The 18328-nt window shown below is 39.6% G+C and overlaps 1 protein-coding gene across 4 annotated transcripts in view; it reads right to left on the reverse strand.

Moving 5' to 3' along the window:
• The window catches only part of LOC146759607 (AF4/FMR2 family member 4-like), a 37636-nt gene that overhangs the window by 8796 nt on the left and 10512 nt on the right, over positions 1-18328 (reverse strand). For 2 of the 4 annotated variants that reach the window (XM_085510767.1, XM_085510769.1), the window contains 13 exons: positions 17785-17911; positions 12544-12580; positions 10775-10823; positions 9447-9467; positions 8840-8894; positions 7793-7830; positions 7291-7453; positions 5842-6777; positions 5073-5161; positions 3745-3982; positions 1269-1366; positions 633-696; positions 348-484 (listed from right to left, as the gene is read on the reverse strand). In XM_085510767.1, the coding sequence (XP_085366893.1) occupies positions 348-484; positions 633-696; positions 1269-1366; positions 3745-3982; positions 5073-5161; positions 5842-6777; positions 7291-7453; positions 7793-7830; positions 8840-8894; positions 9447-9467; positions 10775-10823; positions 12544-12580; positions 17785-17907 (2048 nt within the window). In that variant the 5' untranslated portion in view covers positions 17908-17911. Of the gene's footprint in view, positions 1-347; positions 485-632; positions 697-1268; positions 1367-3744; positions 3983-5072; positions 5162-5841; positions 6778-7290; positions 7454-7792; positions 7831-8839; positions 8895-9446; positions 9468-10774; positions 10824-12543; positions 12581-14436; positions 14656-17784; positions 17912-18328 lie in introns of those variants that run through there. The other 2 variants (XM_085510770.1, XM_085510771.1) reach the window with 2 other exon arrangements.

Genomic DNA, 18328 nt, shown 5'->3' on the forward strand with positions numbered 1-18328 from the left:
ATTTATCAGCCGCCAAGTTCTTATGAAATTCAACTTTCAACTCCTTCACTGTTTCAGGTCTTTCCCTCAGACCCTAAACAGAACGTGGCTAGGCAATAATTGGAATAGTTCTGCTCTGCACATGTCACAAATTGTTAAGACATCACAAACTTTGGAATAAAGGATCTCAGCCCTCAAGAACACACTTGAAGCTTCAGTAACTGGAACAAAGTGGCTAGTGATCCGTTCTTAGTGTAGAGCAAGGGACTCCAAAAGTTAGTGGCAGAACATGAGTAAAATGCAGAAGCTTTGATTTCCAGCCCTCTTCCCCAACCATCTGAGTTCTGTGTGTGCTTTACAGTGCTTACTTGATTAATTCCACAGTTTCTGAATACATAGTGAACGGGGACTTGGATTCCTGAGCATTTTTCTCCAATGCATTCCCACACTCAATGAATGACACCACTGCATCTAGGTAGTACACAGCCTTCTCAAACCTGTCAGACTGAGAAGATTGGATAAAAAAAAATAAGGAAAATATTGAGAGGAAATACCAGAAAGTTCTAGTACAGACAGGCAGCAACACAGCACAAGCAGTAAACAAACCCTAGCATAATGTGCAAATACTGGATAAACATTGTAGATTTGCTTACCAATGCATCTGCATTATGTTTTAACTTCTTTGCTTGCTGTAAATAATGATCAGCTGAGTAAGTCCTACAATAGAAGACACATTTAAGGAGTCAGACCACCTACTCTGTACTTCCTTTTATGACAAAAGTTTGTTAATGTTACAGCTTTCACTTCATCCCCCTCTAACTCAAGTTACAATAACAGGAGGTACTGCATCACAATCCCATTTGGGTTCAAAAAATGAAGGCTCCTCTTTGCTACCAAAGACAACAATTGCTCACCATGGGCAAAGCAGACTCTGTTAAAAGAGAACAGGCAGCAGTGATATCCTGAAAGTGTGTGATGGATACATCAACACTTAAAAACAGGACAACCCTGGACTGTTTAGATCTACTGTTTGGTCCATCCACGCTCTGCAGGAACACACAGGGCAGACTAGAGTTTCTCCTCAAGGAGTGCACCATCTGCCAAATATTTGGTGCACAAAGCAGGCAGAGAAGCACGTTGCTGCAGAACAGCATGCAGATCTCCAGAGCATGAACTAGTATTCAGCATCTTTTGTGAAGCAAACAGGACAACCCTTCTCCACAGAAGAGCTCACTGTGCTGCAAGATTAGCACCCCCAAAAAGGGAAAGGCACCCTCTGCTTTTCTTACCTGTCATCAAAAACAAGTTTTGCTCTTCTGGACTTTGAGCTCTCTGCAGATGGAGCAGAAACAGGAGGGCAGTTCGATGAATTGTTCAGAATCTTCTCCTGAAAGGAAAATGGTCACCGAATCATGTCAAGACTTTTTTTTATTTTTATATTCTCAAAGACAAAGAGGAATTTACTGTACACATTTTTCCCATGATTTCACACTCTGTAAGCAGTAAGTTCAGTTTAGTAGCTGCTTTAGCTGCCATTCACCATACAATAACACAGTTTCCCTGAGGCTTTCATCTCATGCTGGCACAGGGGATGACACAGAGGCTATAATTAAGCTGAGCCCTTGTCATGGTTTAATAATTTTGTAATTTTTGCTATCAGTATTCCACATCATGACATCATATAAAGCATGAATAATTTTACTGAATCTGCAACTTACAGAAGAAGACTACATCTCCCAGGGAACAACACGATAGGTCACGGGACCTGGACTCTATATTAACTCTGTCGCAGAACAGACTGACGTTTTTTTCGAGTTCTGGCGTTCAGGGGAGTGTGTGGGAGCCTTCAGCCGTTCGCCTAGATTTACAGTAGGCCTCTCGGTTACGGGACTCATTCTCTCTCCTATTTTGCTTGATTCGTTAGCTCAATTTTCAATTATATTGTATTATATTGTGTTATCCTGTATTTCGATATAGTATTTAGTAAATAAGTGTGCCTCCTTAGATCATTGCCGCTGTTTTCTTTTCCTAATTAATTTTTTCCTTTCGGCCTAGGGCCCCTCCGGGGCCCACGGCCCCCTGTCACGGGCGCAGGTGGATTTTTAGTTCAAACCGTGACAGCCCTACTACACTAGGAGATCTCCCTTATTGCTAAATCATGATTTTCCACTCTGAACAAAGAGGCTATATATACTTCTATGACTTCTCATGTCTTTCAACAATAAACTACTGAATGTCTCTGGGTAGAAAAGATTAGTATTTCAGAAACACCAACTTCAAGGAGAAATAACAGCTGTCTTCACAACATGCTGCCCTTGCTCCCCTTAATTTTACATGGCTCAATGTGACACTTCAGGCTAAAGAAGGGACATCAAAACATCTTGTGAATTCTAAGTGAATCTCTTCTCACTAGATCAACAGCATAAGGCAATTTCCCAGCTTCAGTGTGCTTTCAGTTCTTTGGAGTCATCGTGACCAAAGGCCAATTACACAGAGTATTTAATAACCTGCCTTTATCAGATCCTTGCTAATTAGAAGGATCTCAAAGTTGCGAGGCACTGCACTTGCACAGCAATGCCCTAACTACCAATGTAACATAAAACACCACCAAAACATGCAGGGAAATGCAGCATTTCCAAAGTATGAAAAGAAAAACAACAAACAAGTTAACAGCTGGTTTAGGGACAGTTCTATGCTGATGAATAAGGAAAGAACAGAGCAGCAGTCTATGATGCAAATCTGCTATCTACAGGCTTCCTGTAAGTGCAGACACCGATGCACACAACCTTCCCAGGTTTCTAAAATTTCACAGTAATGGCATGTAAATTAATCCAGCAGGTCTCCCAGTTTAAATATTGCATGGACTCCACCCTAATGACTACGCTACTTTCTGCCACTGCCGATGGCAATTTGCTGCTTCACTCCTCCCCAAATCAATTACCCTTCCTGAACACTTCAGAGCAATCAAGGAGAAATGGTACATTTGGAATCCCAAAGATAAAGGTGAAATCCCTCCAACTTGAACATATTACACTCAAATCTGGTTATACAACAGAAATTACTCTATGAAGATACCCAGATGTGCTCACAAGTTTACTCCTGTCCAGTAATACACATCTATATACTAATGAAAAAGCACATTACATATCATGACCTTACACTATCATCATCTTATAATGTTTTTGAAACCCTTCAACTACATATGTTCTTAATCTAAGTTGCTTAAAAAACACTTTCTGCATCACCTTTTCCACAGTGTTTTCTCTACTCTAACCACAGAGAGCTCTGTACCATCCTGATCTGGAATCAGATGAACCTTTCTAGAATCCTAGGGTGAAAAATGAGAGCCACAGCTTTGTTATCTCAGCACTGTGCACGGACCCAGCTCCTGTTCTCCTTAAAACGAGGACAAGATCTGTACTTGCTCCAGCGACATAAGAGTAACCTCATTATTCATTCAGTGTGAGCAGATCTGTAGTGATATTTCTCATTAACAAATTAAACAGCAAATACGCAGCATCTGTCATCAAAAGATGACTAAATGCACTTTAGTAATTAACATAAATATTTGGTAGGAATAAACATTAGCATTCGACAATCTCTCCTAAGTTACTTTCCAATTTAGAGTCTAGGCACCATGGTACGAAACAAGGCAAATCTGAAACTAATTACATTTCAACAACTGCAAATTATTTAGATGACACTGCACGTCAAAATGCAAAGCCAAGAAATAAGTTCAAGGCATTCACAGAACAAGCCCTTTACCTTTGTTTCTTTAGCACTGCCAGAACCTTTTCCCTCTATCTTCCTCTGTTTAGAAGATGAGCAGCTTTTACTGCCACTGCTGCTGTCCTTACTAACATTGCTGCTGGACTTCAAGGATGATGACGGACTGGCTGTCCTCTTCCGGGACCCGTGCTCTTGTTTGGAATCCTTCTGAAGGACTGGGGCAGCAGGAGATGGCAGTAAATCCTTCTCTTTAACAGCACTTGGTTTTAAAGACCTGGACAAAATGAATACATTCAGTTTTGTTTTTTACTTTTCAAAATAGAAATAAAACAAAAATCCAGCATCACTTCTTTTTTTCTCTCCACACCCTTCCCCCATTTAAGCCTTTTCCCTCTCCCTTCCCCCCCCCAAAAAAAAAAAAATAAAACAAGATTTTTAATGTTAAACATAGCAAGACAGATTCAGAGGAAGCAAATTATCACCACAGTAACTAAACGTTACGAAGCCTGATTAAACTAGTTTTCACCACTTTATCTGTTCTGACCTGAAAACGCAGAAGGCAAGTTCTAACCATAAAACCACATCCCTCAACAGTTCTTAAAAACACCCTAAACACTTGTAATGTTAGAAATGAATGCCAGCGTTAGCGCCAGTCTGTCTATTGCAGACAAGTCAGTCTAACAGCTCAGAAAAAAGATGGCCCAGATAACTGTTCTCTAGAAGCCATTGGCCTTTTGGTACAGTCTTACCTTGGCTGCTGAGGATTCCAGTTGCTAATTCTGGCATCCCTTTTCACAGAGAACAGTACACAAAATAACTACTTACATGAAGTTTTTGAAAAACCATCTTGTTGCATTTAACCAAGTGCCCTTCAGAAAATCACACCAGCAACAAAACAAAATATCAGGACTAAAGGAAAAAAAACATGACAGACGAGCATCCATTTTTTCTACATTTCTTAACAGAAACAAAGAAGGCATTTAACTCAGAAAGACTTCTAGCATCTGTAGCCAGAAGCTGCAGCTTCTCACACATCAGTAATTCAACAAATATTCGCTGTAGAGAATTTTTTTTCCATGATGTAATTATACCAGCTGTCTGTTGTTTGATCTGAAAAAGGTGAACCCTTCATAGTAGGGTTTACCTAGTCAATATTTTCAGTTATGGATATGAATTTCCACCAACAACTAATGGAAACTTCAAACTGAAGAATCAGAAACCATGAAATATTACCCACTGATTAGTAAGGAGACATTTTGTTGTGGAGGAAGGAGAAGAAGGTAAGGGAGAGAGGGATACAGGCATGAGTCTTCTCCTTGATCACTCTGAGCCTTCAGTGCTGAAAAGACAGGCAAGATACTCACTCCCTACTGCTAGAAGTCTTGTGTCCTGATGGAGCTTTTTCTTCTAGTTTTGTTTTCTTGCTTTCACTGGCTCTGTTTTCATCCTCATTCTGAATACAGCAAACAAGAAACATATCCAGATAAATGTCTACATTTACAGCTTCACGAAGACAGTAATTTTTCACATTTAATGGATTTAATTCAGTGGGCGTCTTGCAGCGTACAGAATAATACCTGTACAGGCTACAGAAACATCCCCTGAAGCAACTACCTTGTATCATATATTTGAAAAGTGGCAGTCTCAAGTTGTTCATTTTATAACACGCATATCACTATGAAATAACAAAAATCTGCCAAAGGCTTTGGTACGAAATCAGATTTTATGCTGGGGAGTCAAACACAGGTGTCTTATGAATGCCAGGAACTGTAAAACCCATGGAGTCTGTAAGAGATGTCGAAGACCAGATTTTTATATAAACCTAATCCTAAAGTTGAAGAGTTTAAGAGGATACACAATCTGTGCTACCTCCAGGAATGCAAGCTACAGTGCTAACACATCTAAAGGTACAACCCTCTGCCTTTCATGAATGAAAACTCCAATATTCCCTATTACAACGGCACAGAAAGGATCAATTTATTCTACATAGAATAGGTAAGCAAAGTAATCTCCTAAATTACTGAGCCACTGCAGTGAGGTATGACATTGGTTACTGGGCCATATGCTTAACCCCTTTAGCAAGATACTAAAAGGCTAAGATAACAGGCAAGATTTTATTTACGATACTGTTACCTGTTTATGTTTCCTTTTGCCTTTTGTGGAACTCTTATCAGAAGGCTGCTTCTGAGATTCTCTTGCATGCTTCTCTGGCACATTTTTCTTTTCCACTTTGGGCACATCAGCATCCTTGTAAGGCTTCCCTGGTATTCTTGATAAGAGGCTCAGGTATCCATTTTGTGAAGGTACCCACTTCACAATAAGTGGGTACCTTTCATCAGGATCGCTGAGTGGTGAAAGAAGCTCTTTCTCTTCCATAGGAGAGAACATTCTTTGCCGAAAAAAGCTGTCATCCTCCTCCATGGAAGATTTAACAGGAGACCTATTGCTCTCGGAGTATTTGGGTGTTTGTGATGAAGGAGGCAGGCTTTCATTTTCATCTGAATCAGAGGATGAGGTATCTGTTTCTATGAATTCCCTGGATTTCTGGGCAGATTTGCTTGAAGCCTTGTATTTCTTTTTCTCTGTTGTAGGCCGAGGGGAAGATTTGGGCTCTTTCTTTATATTAGGTTTTCTGGAACCTTTAGTGGCTGCCTTATGCCTGTTTGAAGGTATGTTTGTTGCCATGTCTACTGGGGTTTCACTTTCTATTTTAAGACCTCCTCTAGGCTTTTCAACAGATGTCTTTTCTGCTTTCTTGGGCTGCTTTTTACCCACGGTCCTCCTCTGTGTTGAGCTGTCACTCTGGGCAGGTGATTTCTGCGTGCCACGACTGCTCTCTGAGCCCTTTTGGGTGGGTTTGGAATCTCGCCCTGGTGTTGAAGAAATCAAGTCCTTGGATCCGCTTTGATCAGCGTACCCACTTCCTGTTCCCTGATCCCGTCCCTCTTTTTTGTAGCCTTGTGAGGATGGGATGTTGCTGTCCACAGAAGAAGCTGGTGACACTTTATGTGAATTAACTTTGTTCAACCAGTTATCCAGTTGCCACTTGTTTGTTGGCGGTGGCTCCGGCTAAAAACAAATTTCAATAAAGCACTGTTAGATACAGTGTTTCACGTGGCTTCCATCTTTTCTGCAGCCCTACTGTGCTGCAAGCCAAAGCAAGCGGTGCACTCGAGCATCTGAGGTCAGTAACTAATGAAAAATGCATATAACTACAGATAGCAGGTCTGCTTTTTCCTTCAATCAGAAGAACTGCAGTCCACAGGAAGCACTTGCTGCCATGGCATTCCAGACTAAAAGCTACTGGTTTTTAAGCTACTGTTCCCATGTCTTCTGCACTCCAACAGATAACTATGGTAAAAATCACCTCAAATAGCAAATGTGTGCTTATAGAAAATATAGTTATCATGTCAAATTACAGGTACTTTAGCAAAAGAATATGTGGAAATATGTGGAAATAATTCTACACTTGACAAGTTTTTGTTAAAAAAAAAAAAGAGACCGAGAACATGTTCATTTTTTTCTGCTTTTAAAACTCAGGATTAATGCCTGATGACAGCCCAAATGCGTGACAAATCCTACCTCAGGGGATGCACTCTGTGATGGTTCATTAGCTTCACTATCACTGGAACTGCTTTCACTTTCAGAGTCAGATCCTGAACTGCTTTCAGACCCACTGTGGCTGCTTGAGTCATCCCTTGAATTATCTGCTCCTTCACTGTTATGTTGTGAAGGTTCAGAACTACTGAAAACAAAAAGGAAGAAAAATAAACAAACATTACTCAGTGCAAAGGCATCCTGGAAGTTCTTCCATTAGGAAGAATAAAATGTAATATTTTAACTAACATTTGCTAAAGAGTTCAACTGAGCACAATTCACCTTGTTCCCCTCCCCCCTTCACAATGTTGTCAGTATAATATTTGCAGAATATGTGTTGGCCACTGATTAAACTCTAATCACCTTCTGGTCTAATCAAAGACAAACAACTAAGACTGATTTTAGAAACGAGATCAAGCCAGAAGCGCTGACTGGACCAAACATCACTACCATTGGATTGCAGCATAGAAAGTAAAGGAATGCCTACCTTCCAGGTGTGCTCCTTGGAACTGTTTTATCACAGTCCTGCAATTAAGAAGAAGAGCATGAGGCTTCTAGAAGCATATGCAATTACATTGCAAAGTATTGATATCAAGTCTTAAAGATTCTAAATACTTAGCCTGAAGAGTGCTCTAATTCAGAAATACAGAGGTTTAAATTTGCCTGCCTTTGGCTTGTACAAAAGGAAAAATAAATCACAGTTCTTTTATCCAAGCTTTTACCACAAACGTGTCATCTCAGAACCCTCCATATTCTGACAGTAGTTCTGAGATTTCCTATTTTCTCCACTCCCCCATGCCATGTTTTAGAACCAGATGATAAAAATTTTTACTGTGCTATTCCAGAAATGTTCCATGCCCCAGTAATTAAACAACTAAATGCACCATCTTCAAGTTTTCCATGTGAAAAAATAACAAACAGCGGAACTGAGAACAGCAAAAAAAGCAGCATGGACTTCTGCTGGGTAGCACAGACTCAAGAGGTATGTTTAATTCAGCAGGCTGAACACCATCTCTGGCTGGAGATGCACAGAGTTAATATTGCCAAGGAGCAAAAGATGCGATAAAAATAAAGGAGCTGCTAGACTTATAGTTACAGAAACAACCTGGGAGTAAAAGACACACACAGCAGCTCTTATCCCGAACAGTTGCTGCATGGACATCTGTGTGCCATGCACTCTTTAGCCAGCACAGAACATGAGGGGCTCTCCCTTAGGTGGCAGCCCATTGTGTGTGTTAGGAAACTGACTCTGTTTCCATTCCACATTTAGAGAAAGCCCATTTGAAATCATCAAAGCATGAGTCCCTAGGTAAAAAAAAAGTACTGTTCTCACAAAACCAGATCATTTTCCTCACATTTGCATTTTAGAGTACCTGAAGTTTGTTTGAAAACTTGCTAATTGTTTTTCGTACCTCAATTGCAAATTCTCCTTCAGCTGTTCAGTTTGCTGTTGGACTACTGAACATTGCTGATGTAACAAACCATCAATACACTTGGTTTATTCTACTGAATCTTTGGTATCTTGTGAACATACCTGCTCTCCATCGCTGTCTTCGCTACTGCTAAGTTTTAAGTCATCTTTCAACATACTAAGTAAGTAAAAGGGAGAAAGTGAGACAAGTTTTTCCATGTAATTTAATTACATTCAAAGCACTCTTCTATATTCCAACAAGTTACTGTTTATGCTACAGAGCTGGGTGTGTGGGTGAAATCCACAAGTTACCATTTAAAACATTTAATGTCTAAGAATGGCAAGTTAAGTCATTCTTTAAAGAAAACTACGGGCTGTAGTGCTTTGATTCCTTTGTTCGTTCTTTAAAGTTTAGAAAGGAATTCTGACACGTTTTACTAATGCAGGTGGAGCTAAAACATCTGTGTTCAACCTCTTACACACCATGGACAAGAATACTGTTTCTCATTGAATTAAGAAATGTGATTGCTTCATGTCTAGTGGCAAAATCCCAACTGTTCGACATCATAAATTTTCTACTATTCTTCAAAGGTATAATTGCTCCTATTTAGGGTAGTCATACATACACATACTATTTCATGACACTGAAAGTACAGGAACACAAAGAAAACATAGTGGGGTATTTGTGCTTATTTAAAAACACCTTCGTTACAAAAATAAAACGTCTTACTCTGTCTGGTTCGATTCACATCTGGAGAAAGAAGAAAGGATTAGAATACTTCCCAATTTCACAGTACAGCTGCTCTACTTATAATCTGAAAAGAAACAGCAACCTCGAGAATCTACTTAGACATCTATTTTCAGCTGCTACCCTTATCAAAAGATGCATTTATCTCACTTTTTAACGCTTTCTTAACAGAGCACAATCGCTTTATCGGAAATTCTATTGACACAGCAAACATCTCCTCACCCCTCTACCCATGCACCTCACTTTAACTAATGTGAAGTGCTAACTCCGGTTCTTGCACCTTCCTACACCCTCCCATTCTGGAACCAGCACAGCCCTTTCATAGAGGACTACACTGCTATAACAAAAGAAAAGCCAAATGATGAACTCCTACTGCTACCACTTATTGAAGTGGCTGTGTATAAACATCTGAAACCTCATGTTTTAAGGAACTGACATAGTCTATAATAAATAAATAAATGAACAAGCCACTCTTCAATTATTTCCCATTTCTTTCTCACAGATGATTTGTTTTTTAATCTTATTAATACTAAAAATGTAAACAGAAAAACTAAACTTCATTTCGTAACTGCATCACAGCAAATACTAACTTAGAATACCTTCAGAATCTGCAGTTGCTTTCAGTAAACATTCCATCAGGTGGAATGGGCATTTTTTGTTTGGAAATTGTATTTAAACAGAATGTAATCAATTTTCAGGTATGAATAGGGCAGAAGACAGTTAGATTCTTCCTGCTGCTTTTTTATTTTTTCTTTCTGATGTCTGATTAATGAAGCATAATGTTAGGTCTGTGTACGCAACTAATAAAAATGCCTGTCAGTCACTTAAGAGAATGAGTAACTACTCGTACAAACTTAACTAGATCTCAAACTTAATTTACTGTCTCCTCTAATAACAGAACAGTTCCTCATCATATTTGTGCAACTGCAACAAGCTGCTTCCAGCTGACAGCTTAGCAATGCACGTTTAGTAAATCCTGTCCCATCGTGCCCATTCTCACACACTGATACACTTCCAGCTCACCAGCCAATTCCTAGGGCCAAACTCCTGCTCAGTATCCTACAGCTGAGAAGAAAGCAGGGGGATGGAAGGAAGGCACAGCGCACCTGTTACACCGGTGTGCCATTATTTGCCCTACTGTTCCTGAAAATAGGTTGAAATCAACTTTTTTTTCCCTCTCCTGTCAGGTAAGTGTAAAGCATGGCCAAGAGTGTGCAAGAACTGACACATTCTGGTAAAGAAACAGCTACTTCCAGAATCTTTTAAAAGTTGACTGTTACGTGAGAAATGTTTTCTCAACTGCTACTTACGATTTGGATTGATGACCATTGGATGTTTTTGATGAAGGATTATATCGTTCTAGAAGGAAAAAGAAATAACGCTGTACTCTTTTGAACACAGACAGCAAAACAGTCACTGCAAAGTGGACAGAACTAAACAGGCTTAGCCAAACAAACTCAAGAATGGCGGAGTGAACAGGAGAAAGAGGGACCAGCTGACGTCAGGTGCAGCCTCTCACACATTGACCAAGTGAGAGAGGAGCAGAGACAGACTGCCAAGAGAAGCAATGACCTTAATCAAGAAAATCTAGAAGGCTTTTTTAAATTGTTGCTGTCTAAACCAACACACACTTAATATGTTTCTGAAGGTGTGAAAAACTTCTGCTTCTATCAAGGTAGGATACAAGTGACAATCCTTAAGTAAAAGAGGATAGGTCTAGCTTAGATATTAGGAAGAAATTCTTTAGTCAGAGTGTGGGGAAGCCCTGGCACTGCTGCCAGAGAGCTGTGGGTGCTCCATCCCTGAAGCCAGGCTGGGTGGGACCTGGGCAGCTTGGTCTGGGGGGAAGCTTGGAACTGGATGGCATCTAAGGGACCTTAGAGCCCAAGCCCTCCCATGAAAATTATTCTATTACCCTCTACATGCTGAGGAGATCAATTAAATCAAGTTTTTAATCTGTTTCAGCATTCCTACGCAGCTTTTTAGTGAATGAAAAGTCTTTAAATCCAAAAAGCAAACTCATAAACCAAACCCTACAGTTAGAACACTGTGATATAATCTGCTTTTTGGTTTGTCTTCTTTTTCCTTCCCTGTTCTTTAGTTCTAGTAAATTACTAAACATAGCACAACAGAAACAATATCTGAGGTTGTTGGAAGTGTCACAGAAAACTGAAAATGGAGCTGAGAAATGGTTCTGTGTTTTTATCTATTTGGCCTCCCTGATGACATACCTGAAGATCAGCTGTTTCCAGAATGTAACCTATTGGCTAGCCTTATGGAATTAAGTTTTAATTTGTTTCCTTAATTCCCCACTGTATTAGGAGTTTAGATTAAGCTGCTTGTGAATACCTAAGAATAAACCATTCCGCTTTTACTATTTAATCTGTTTAATCACTTTGACAGGGACTGGTAAGACTGTTGGAAGGCAACAGCACAAATCTAATTCATTTTTGCCAGATATGTTACCTGGTTAAATGCTTCATTTCAGTAATATTCAAAATGAAGACACAGTCAAATAGGAATAAAAGGTGCATTTGTCTAGACTTTGGAAATACATTCTGGGATAATACACTCAAGAATATTAACAATTCTTGAGCAGTTCTCTTCAATTTTCATATCCATAATGCGAAAGTGGACAAGAAAAAGGAAGAAAATGCATTGTGCTTTTTCTATTAAAATATGAACTTCGTTGCTTTCCAGCATACCCAGGGGTTTTCTCTGTGGGTGTTTTCACACTCAGCTATTTTCAATCATATCAACCAAGGAAGCCTATTTTTCGAGAATTAAAAAAATAACAACAATTTAAAGAAACAATTTTATTTTTTTCCCCTTTTCTAGAAGTTATGAGTGAGTTACACAACAGTTATTAACTTTCCAGTTCTCAGCAAGAAGCCACAAATAAAATCAAGTGTTTATTTCATAAGTCTTGAGAAAATACGGACAATTTTTACGTGCAACCCATTCCATTACCAGCCTGGAGAGGTCTCATGATCTAATGGCCTGACTTCTTAAGGGGTACTAAGAATACTCAGTTGTAACAAAAACACTGCACATCGGAAAGGAAGTTTAATGTACTTACTCTGTTCTCCAGTGCCAAAACTGGACTGTTGAGACTCCTAAGGGAACAAAAGATCACAGGAGTTTTTTCAAAGGGAATTTTAACATCTCAAAAATCATGCCATAATCAAGCTATTGTTCTGACTTTAAAGGATGGCACATATCCTTTAAAAAACAACAACAAAACAAAACCAACACCTACTCCCAAAGAAAACCAACATGCTAAAAACAAAACCCAGTGGTAACAACCAAACAGAAACAGGGAGCCCTTTCCTGGGCCCAAGCTGCCTTCCCCAGCAGTGACAGAGCAGCGAGTACATGGGAAGAGCATCCTTAGCTCATCTGTCCCACTGACCCATCTGTCCCTGCTTGCTTGCTTGGAAGATGGGCCACGTGCAGTTGTCATACACAGTACCTGAATCTCCAGAAACTGTGCAACTTCTGCAAACCCTATCTTCCCTTTCTCACCTTCATCCAAATCCTCATGTAACTGAGCAACCTGGCTGTATAAAAGCCAACAGATAGTGATAAATACCTGCCTCGATATACAGTGGATTTGCTGTCTATGAAACTAGCCTTGAAAGACAGAGCCTCGCCAATTCTAGCACTGGTAAGATCTCTGTATTCCTGTTCCAGAAAACCCAATTCTGCCTCCTGAAACACAGTATGTTATCAAACACTTGAAATGTTAAAAAATAAATAAATAAACAAATAATCAGAGAGTATTGTGTTACTGAAAACCTACTTCTAAGCTAGTGTGCCATTTTAAAATAGGACCTTCCTGACCTCCTTTTAAAATGAGGACAACTGCTGACCTTACGCATAAAAACAGAGAATGTTTGAGTCAATTCACCAAGCTGATAGATGTACTCTGTGACAGTGAATTGCAGGGGTTTGGGGCACAGCTGTACAGCAGTCTTCACAAACAGCCAGCTCAGTGACGTGATGCAATTTATAAATGCAGTTTCCAATTGTAACTTCATAAACACACAAAAGCTCTACATGGCAAGGCATACTTACATATATCTGACTTCCTTTAACATTTTTATTTCAAAAGTGGCAGCAGTTGAAATCATGACTTGAATGAGTATTGTCAGTGGAATGGAGAAAGAGTGCAATTTTCTCAAAAACAAAACCTCTTAGGGAACTTTAAGATGTTCCCAATGCCCTTCATCTTTACTGACTGAAAGAAGAGACATTAAAATCAACCTATGGTTAAACTGCAAAGTCAAGATCAAGTTGCAGAAGTCTTCTTACTTCAACAGAGAGCAAAAGCCGTACTCTCTTCAGAATACAAACTGATTCTTATCTTTCACACAGGTTCAATGAGTACAAGCATGATTCCTCAGTTTCCTTTTTCCTGTCAACTAAGACAAGTAGGTAAATACTTGATAAAAGTACCTGATAAAATGTAGGTAAAACCAAAAAAAAGACCCTACAGTAATCAAAATACCACATATGCAGAACGACTGCGCTGTGCTGAGCACAAGATGAGTAACTGGGACTGTTCTCATCAATGTACATACCATAAATTCTACAGAAAGTGTCTGCCTCAGTGCTTACCTCAGCCAGCTTCCTATTTCTAAGGCAGTATTCCAGTTAAGGGCACTTTAACGAGGTGTTATGCTTAAATGTGCAACTTCTTCCAAATAACTCACCATCTATTTTGCCTCTGAATACACGTCTCTCAGAAACTCAAAGATTAATAAAGAAATAAACAGAAATATATATTTTTTCAAGTCCAATTTCTTGAGAAAGAAGAAATTAAGAACATTTTGAAGGATGGAAATGCTTTTCACAAAAGCACAGCAGATTGCTGAAGTTAAGTGGAAGACACTTCAACAGGTAAGAAACCATTGCTTGGACTCTGACACAAAATGGTGATTAGAATGGTAGTCAGGTACATAATTCTTACCTGTCCATTTTTGGTTTGGCTGTGGTGAATAGGATCCATTTCCATTTAATATCTGACAACCCAGGTCAGACCTCACTTTTAATTCTCAGAATAAAGTTTCTGGATCACAAGGGATCGACGCAACTGACTGCTGCCTTCACAACTACTACAGCACGGGACACTGAGCAAACCCAGAGACCAGTGCACCTCTTCAGAGATGTCTGCAGGTCACCGCTCAGGTACACAGACAGAACAGCTGTCAGTGACATCACACTCCCTGTTCTATGATGGAAAGATTCCATCCAATAAGAAACAGCTGCATTTCTGAATATATTTTACAAACACACCAGTCCTCCTGCTCTGCATTTTTTGACTGTGAACCCCTGGCTTTAAAGACTTACACAGGATGAAATTACAGAGCGTTAGGTGATGGGATAACATTTTTATCAAGAGTCAGGAATCTGTTTTTCACAGCACCCATAAAACTTTTTATGACCTATTTTCATGAAGTTTTATCTTCTGATTCAAAGACTTCCTGATAATTATAAGATATATTTATAGTAATGCAGACAGGCCCCAGTCAGGATTTTGGGTCCCTGCAAACACTTGCTGCACACAGGGAAAATGATCTTATGCCAGCAATCTTAGACATAAAATCCACCCATCCACCAAAACGAGCCTCATTTTCTACATGTAGGCAAAGTGTACCAGACTTCTGCACACAAGAGAAATGCTGTGAGATGCTGCAGCATATAACTTGTAAATAAATAGAAAGTTAAGGAGAATAAGATTTTCTAGAACAGTGTGGCTTGATTCAAGTAAACCAGCGCTGTGTTCAGCCTTCTGAATTCTGTTCCGGGTCTAGGCTGTACAAGCCTACGGCTCACTAACTTGCTGGAATTTGGAGAAATCCCACTGCCAAGAATGACAGAGGGGAGAAGGCAGAGGAAATTACAGACTTTGGAAACAGAGAATTTGACAAAGTTCCATGGCTAAGATGTACGCACACAAAATAAATAGGCTGGCAGAAAGTTGAAAGGCTCAGGGCAGCCATACATGGAATTTTTTCGCAAACTTTGTGAAGAAACAGAATCCAAGGTTGACAGATTCAGAAAGAAAAACACAGCCTCCCTTTTGTGTTCAGACGTCAACAAGGCTGTGCAATATTATGCAGTTCCTATCTGCAGCACAAAGGCCTTTGTATTTCTGCACACTTTCTTTCCCCCCCTGAATCAAACAGCCACTGAGAGAAGAACGTAGGCAACACAGGCTGCTGACACCAAAGCTGCCCATAGCTCTGGGCTACCCAGGCAGTGACAGTACCAGGACCATCCAACCTTCTGTCAGCCTGTGGCACTTTGGTGGATGTGCACTTCCAACACACAGCCTGGAACATCTGGCCAAAAAGCAACCATGAGTTGTAGTCGGAGCCTTTTGGAAAGCTCCATTCACACACTGCTCTGAATTCTTAAATGTTGAAAAGCTGGATAACTTAAAAAGTAGTCTGTCTGTGTGCTTCAAACAAAGAAGTAACTAACAACTCTATTAAAATCTTTGATCAAATTTAAATGCAACTTTGCCCAGTTATCATTTTCTCATTTTATTTCATATGGCCAACAAAGTATCTGTGAAGAAGATTTATCCTTCAGCCTGGGAAGACACAAAAACACCCAGGACACAGAACTCTAAGAAAAGCATTATTTAAAGCATTGCTTTTTAGGGAGGCAGGTGAAAGGAAGCAAACTAAAATGTCAGCCATATCTATTTATCAAAGACTACCAAGGGCTGAATGAAAGAACTGCCATTAGCAAATAAAAAACCGCTTCTATGTGTTCTTCTGCATACAGGCCCCTTTAAAACTGCCCTCTTGATTGCACGTCAAATAGGATTTCCTATACAGAGGAGATTACCACTGTCTTAGCAGAGGCTGAGAAGACACCTGTTCATAGAAAATAATGACTAAATCCCTACAGGCAGAGAAGAGAAGGAAAAAGACCAAAATACTTTGCAATACTTCATACTTATTTTGACAGTTTACACTTATTTTGATAGAAAGAAAGCCAAATGAAAAGTGTCTATTGATGCCCAATCCATGCTTATTCTCTAAAAAATGAAGCCGTTGTTAAAATCTACACAGTCAATAGAGTTTTTAGTCCCATGCATTAGAAGGTGAAGGAAACAGGCAAGCAGCCACACAAGTGAAAAATACTAATTAAATGGCCTGAAGATCCCTGTATCTTAAACCCCTATAAAGAGTCACAGTGACCCAATTCTCCCCAACCAACCACAGTAATGCAGTTCTTTCCCTCCCTCTGCTCATCTTTTTCTCCCTCAAATTTCCTCTTTCCCCTGAGAGGCAGATGAATTACAGCTGACTTCAAATAAATGGATCAATCACTTCACCAACTCAGTTCTGTTATTTTCTTATATTCCAATTCTCATTCTGGGCAAAGAAAGTGGATTTATTTAATCTGCAGCCAAATTCTAGGCCTTCAGCCAAGTTTCAACAGGGATTTTAAGTAGTACTTCTGTACAGCACCACTTAAATTGACCAAGAATAGTTGAAACACTAACCAGTGCTTCAAAGAATGTATAGGTGAGCTGCATGGAAGACTTTAAGAACTGTAGACATTGTCACCTTAAAGTCTATAATGTATTGGTCAGACAACGCTTTACTTAGCAGTAAAATAACATCAGCTCAACCTCACCACTCAGTTATGTAATTTTTAATTGGTATTTATACTGGAATAACTTGTTGCCAACACAGTTATAGGGGTTCTTTCCTGAAAAACCAGTTGGGGTTTTTTCTGTTGTTTCTTTTTTGCCCTTCAAATCAGTTTTACTGTATCCCAACCAGCTTTAGTTAGCTTCATACTTGTAGGTTTTAGTTATCAGGCACAGCAAACAGAAGGGAAGACAGGAATCAAAAAACTCACAACTTCCCTCCTGAGGGAGAAAAGTCTTCAGCTGCAATGTTTGACCTCCCGCAAACAAAACAGAGATAAGGGAATGGCTTTGTTTTCAAAGTGAGTTTTGAACTGTATAATGAAAACCTTCAATGGTACCACTTAATGACCACTGCAGCAGAAGCAGAAAAAAGGTTTTTTCAAAAAATAAATTATCTTGTCTCATTATCCCTTTCCTCCCTTGAAAATAGTCCCTGCTTCATAAGTATTAGCATAAATCTGCCTATGGAGATGATTAGTAACTAACTGTCCATCCTTAGTTTCAATACTTGCTTAAATGCTGGTTAAGGTGACAACTGGGACCTGAAAAGATTTCAGATATAAACAGATTTGTAGCACATATTTCCCTACAATTTCCACTACAAAATAAAAAAACACATTTGTACAAATGGCAGAAACTCACAACTTTGTACGGTTCAGCAAAGAGAGGAGAGTTGGGTGGAAAGGCTTCTTCACCCTGCTGGATTTCTTGATTTCGCCTTTCCCTTTCTTTCATACGCAGCACATTTCGGTCTTCACGGTTCATGTTGCTGCAAAAAACAACCAACAATTCCCTGGTCACAGAAGGAAAGAGGAGGATGGAAGCACACCCTGTTCTGCAAGAGATCCCAGGCAAGAACCCCCCGTTGACTGCAGCTCCTCAAAACTGAAAAGAAGTTTGTCCAGCTTAAAACATTTCACATTTAGAGCAGCTATAACCTACAATCTGTTCCTGACAGGGACAGTTTATGCACTTAAATAAATAAATCACAGAGTCCTCAGGCAAACAACTGGAAGTTGGAGCCTTCAGCTCTGTTGGCACTGCGATGCAGCAGTCAGGAGTTGTCCAGGCTCCAGGAAATCCAGAAGGATCGGCCCCTCTGGTAGCCCAACAGACAGCACACATTACAGTGCTCTACTGCAAAAATGTAGATCAAAAACATAGAAATCTCACATATTACAAATCT

The sequence above is a fragment of the Coturnix japonica genome, chromosome 10 (assembly GCF_054131305.1).
Source record: "Coturnix japonica strain WE chromosome 10, WE-NBRP24, whole genome shotgun sequence".
NCBI lineage: Eukaryota > Metazoa > Chordata > Aves > Galliformes > Phasianidae > Coturnix > Coturnix japonica.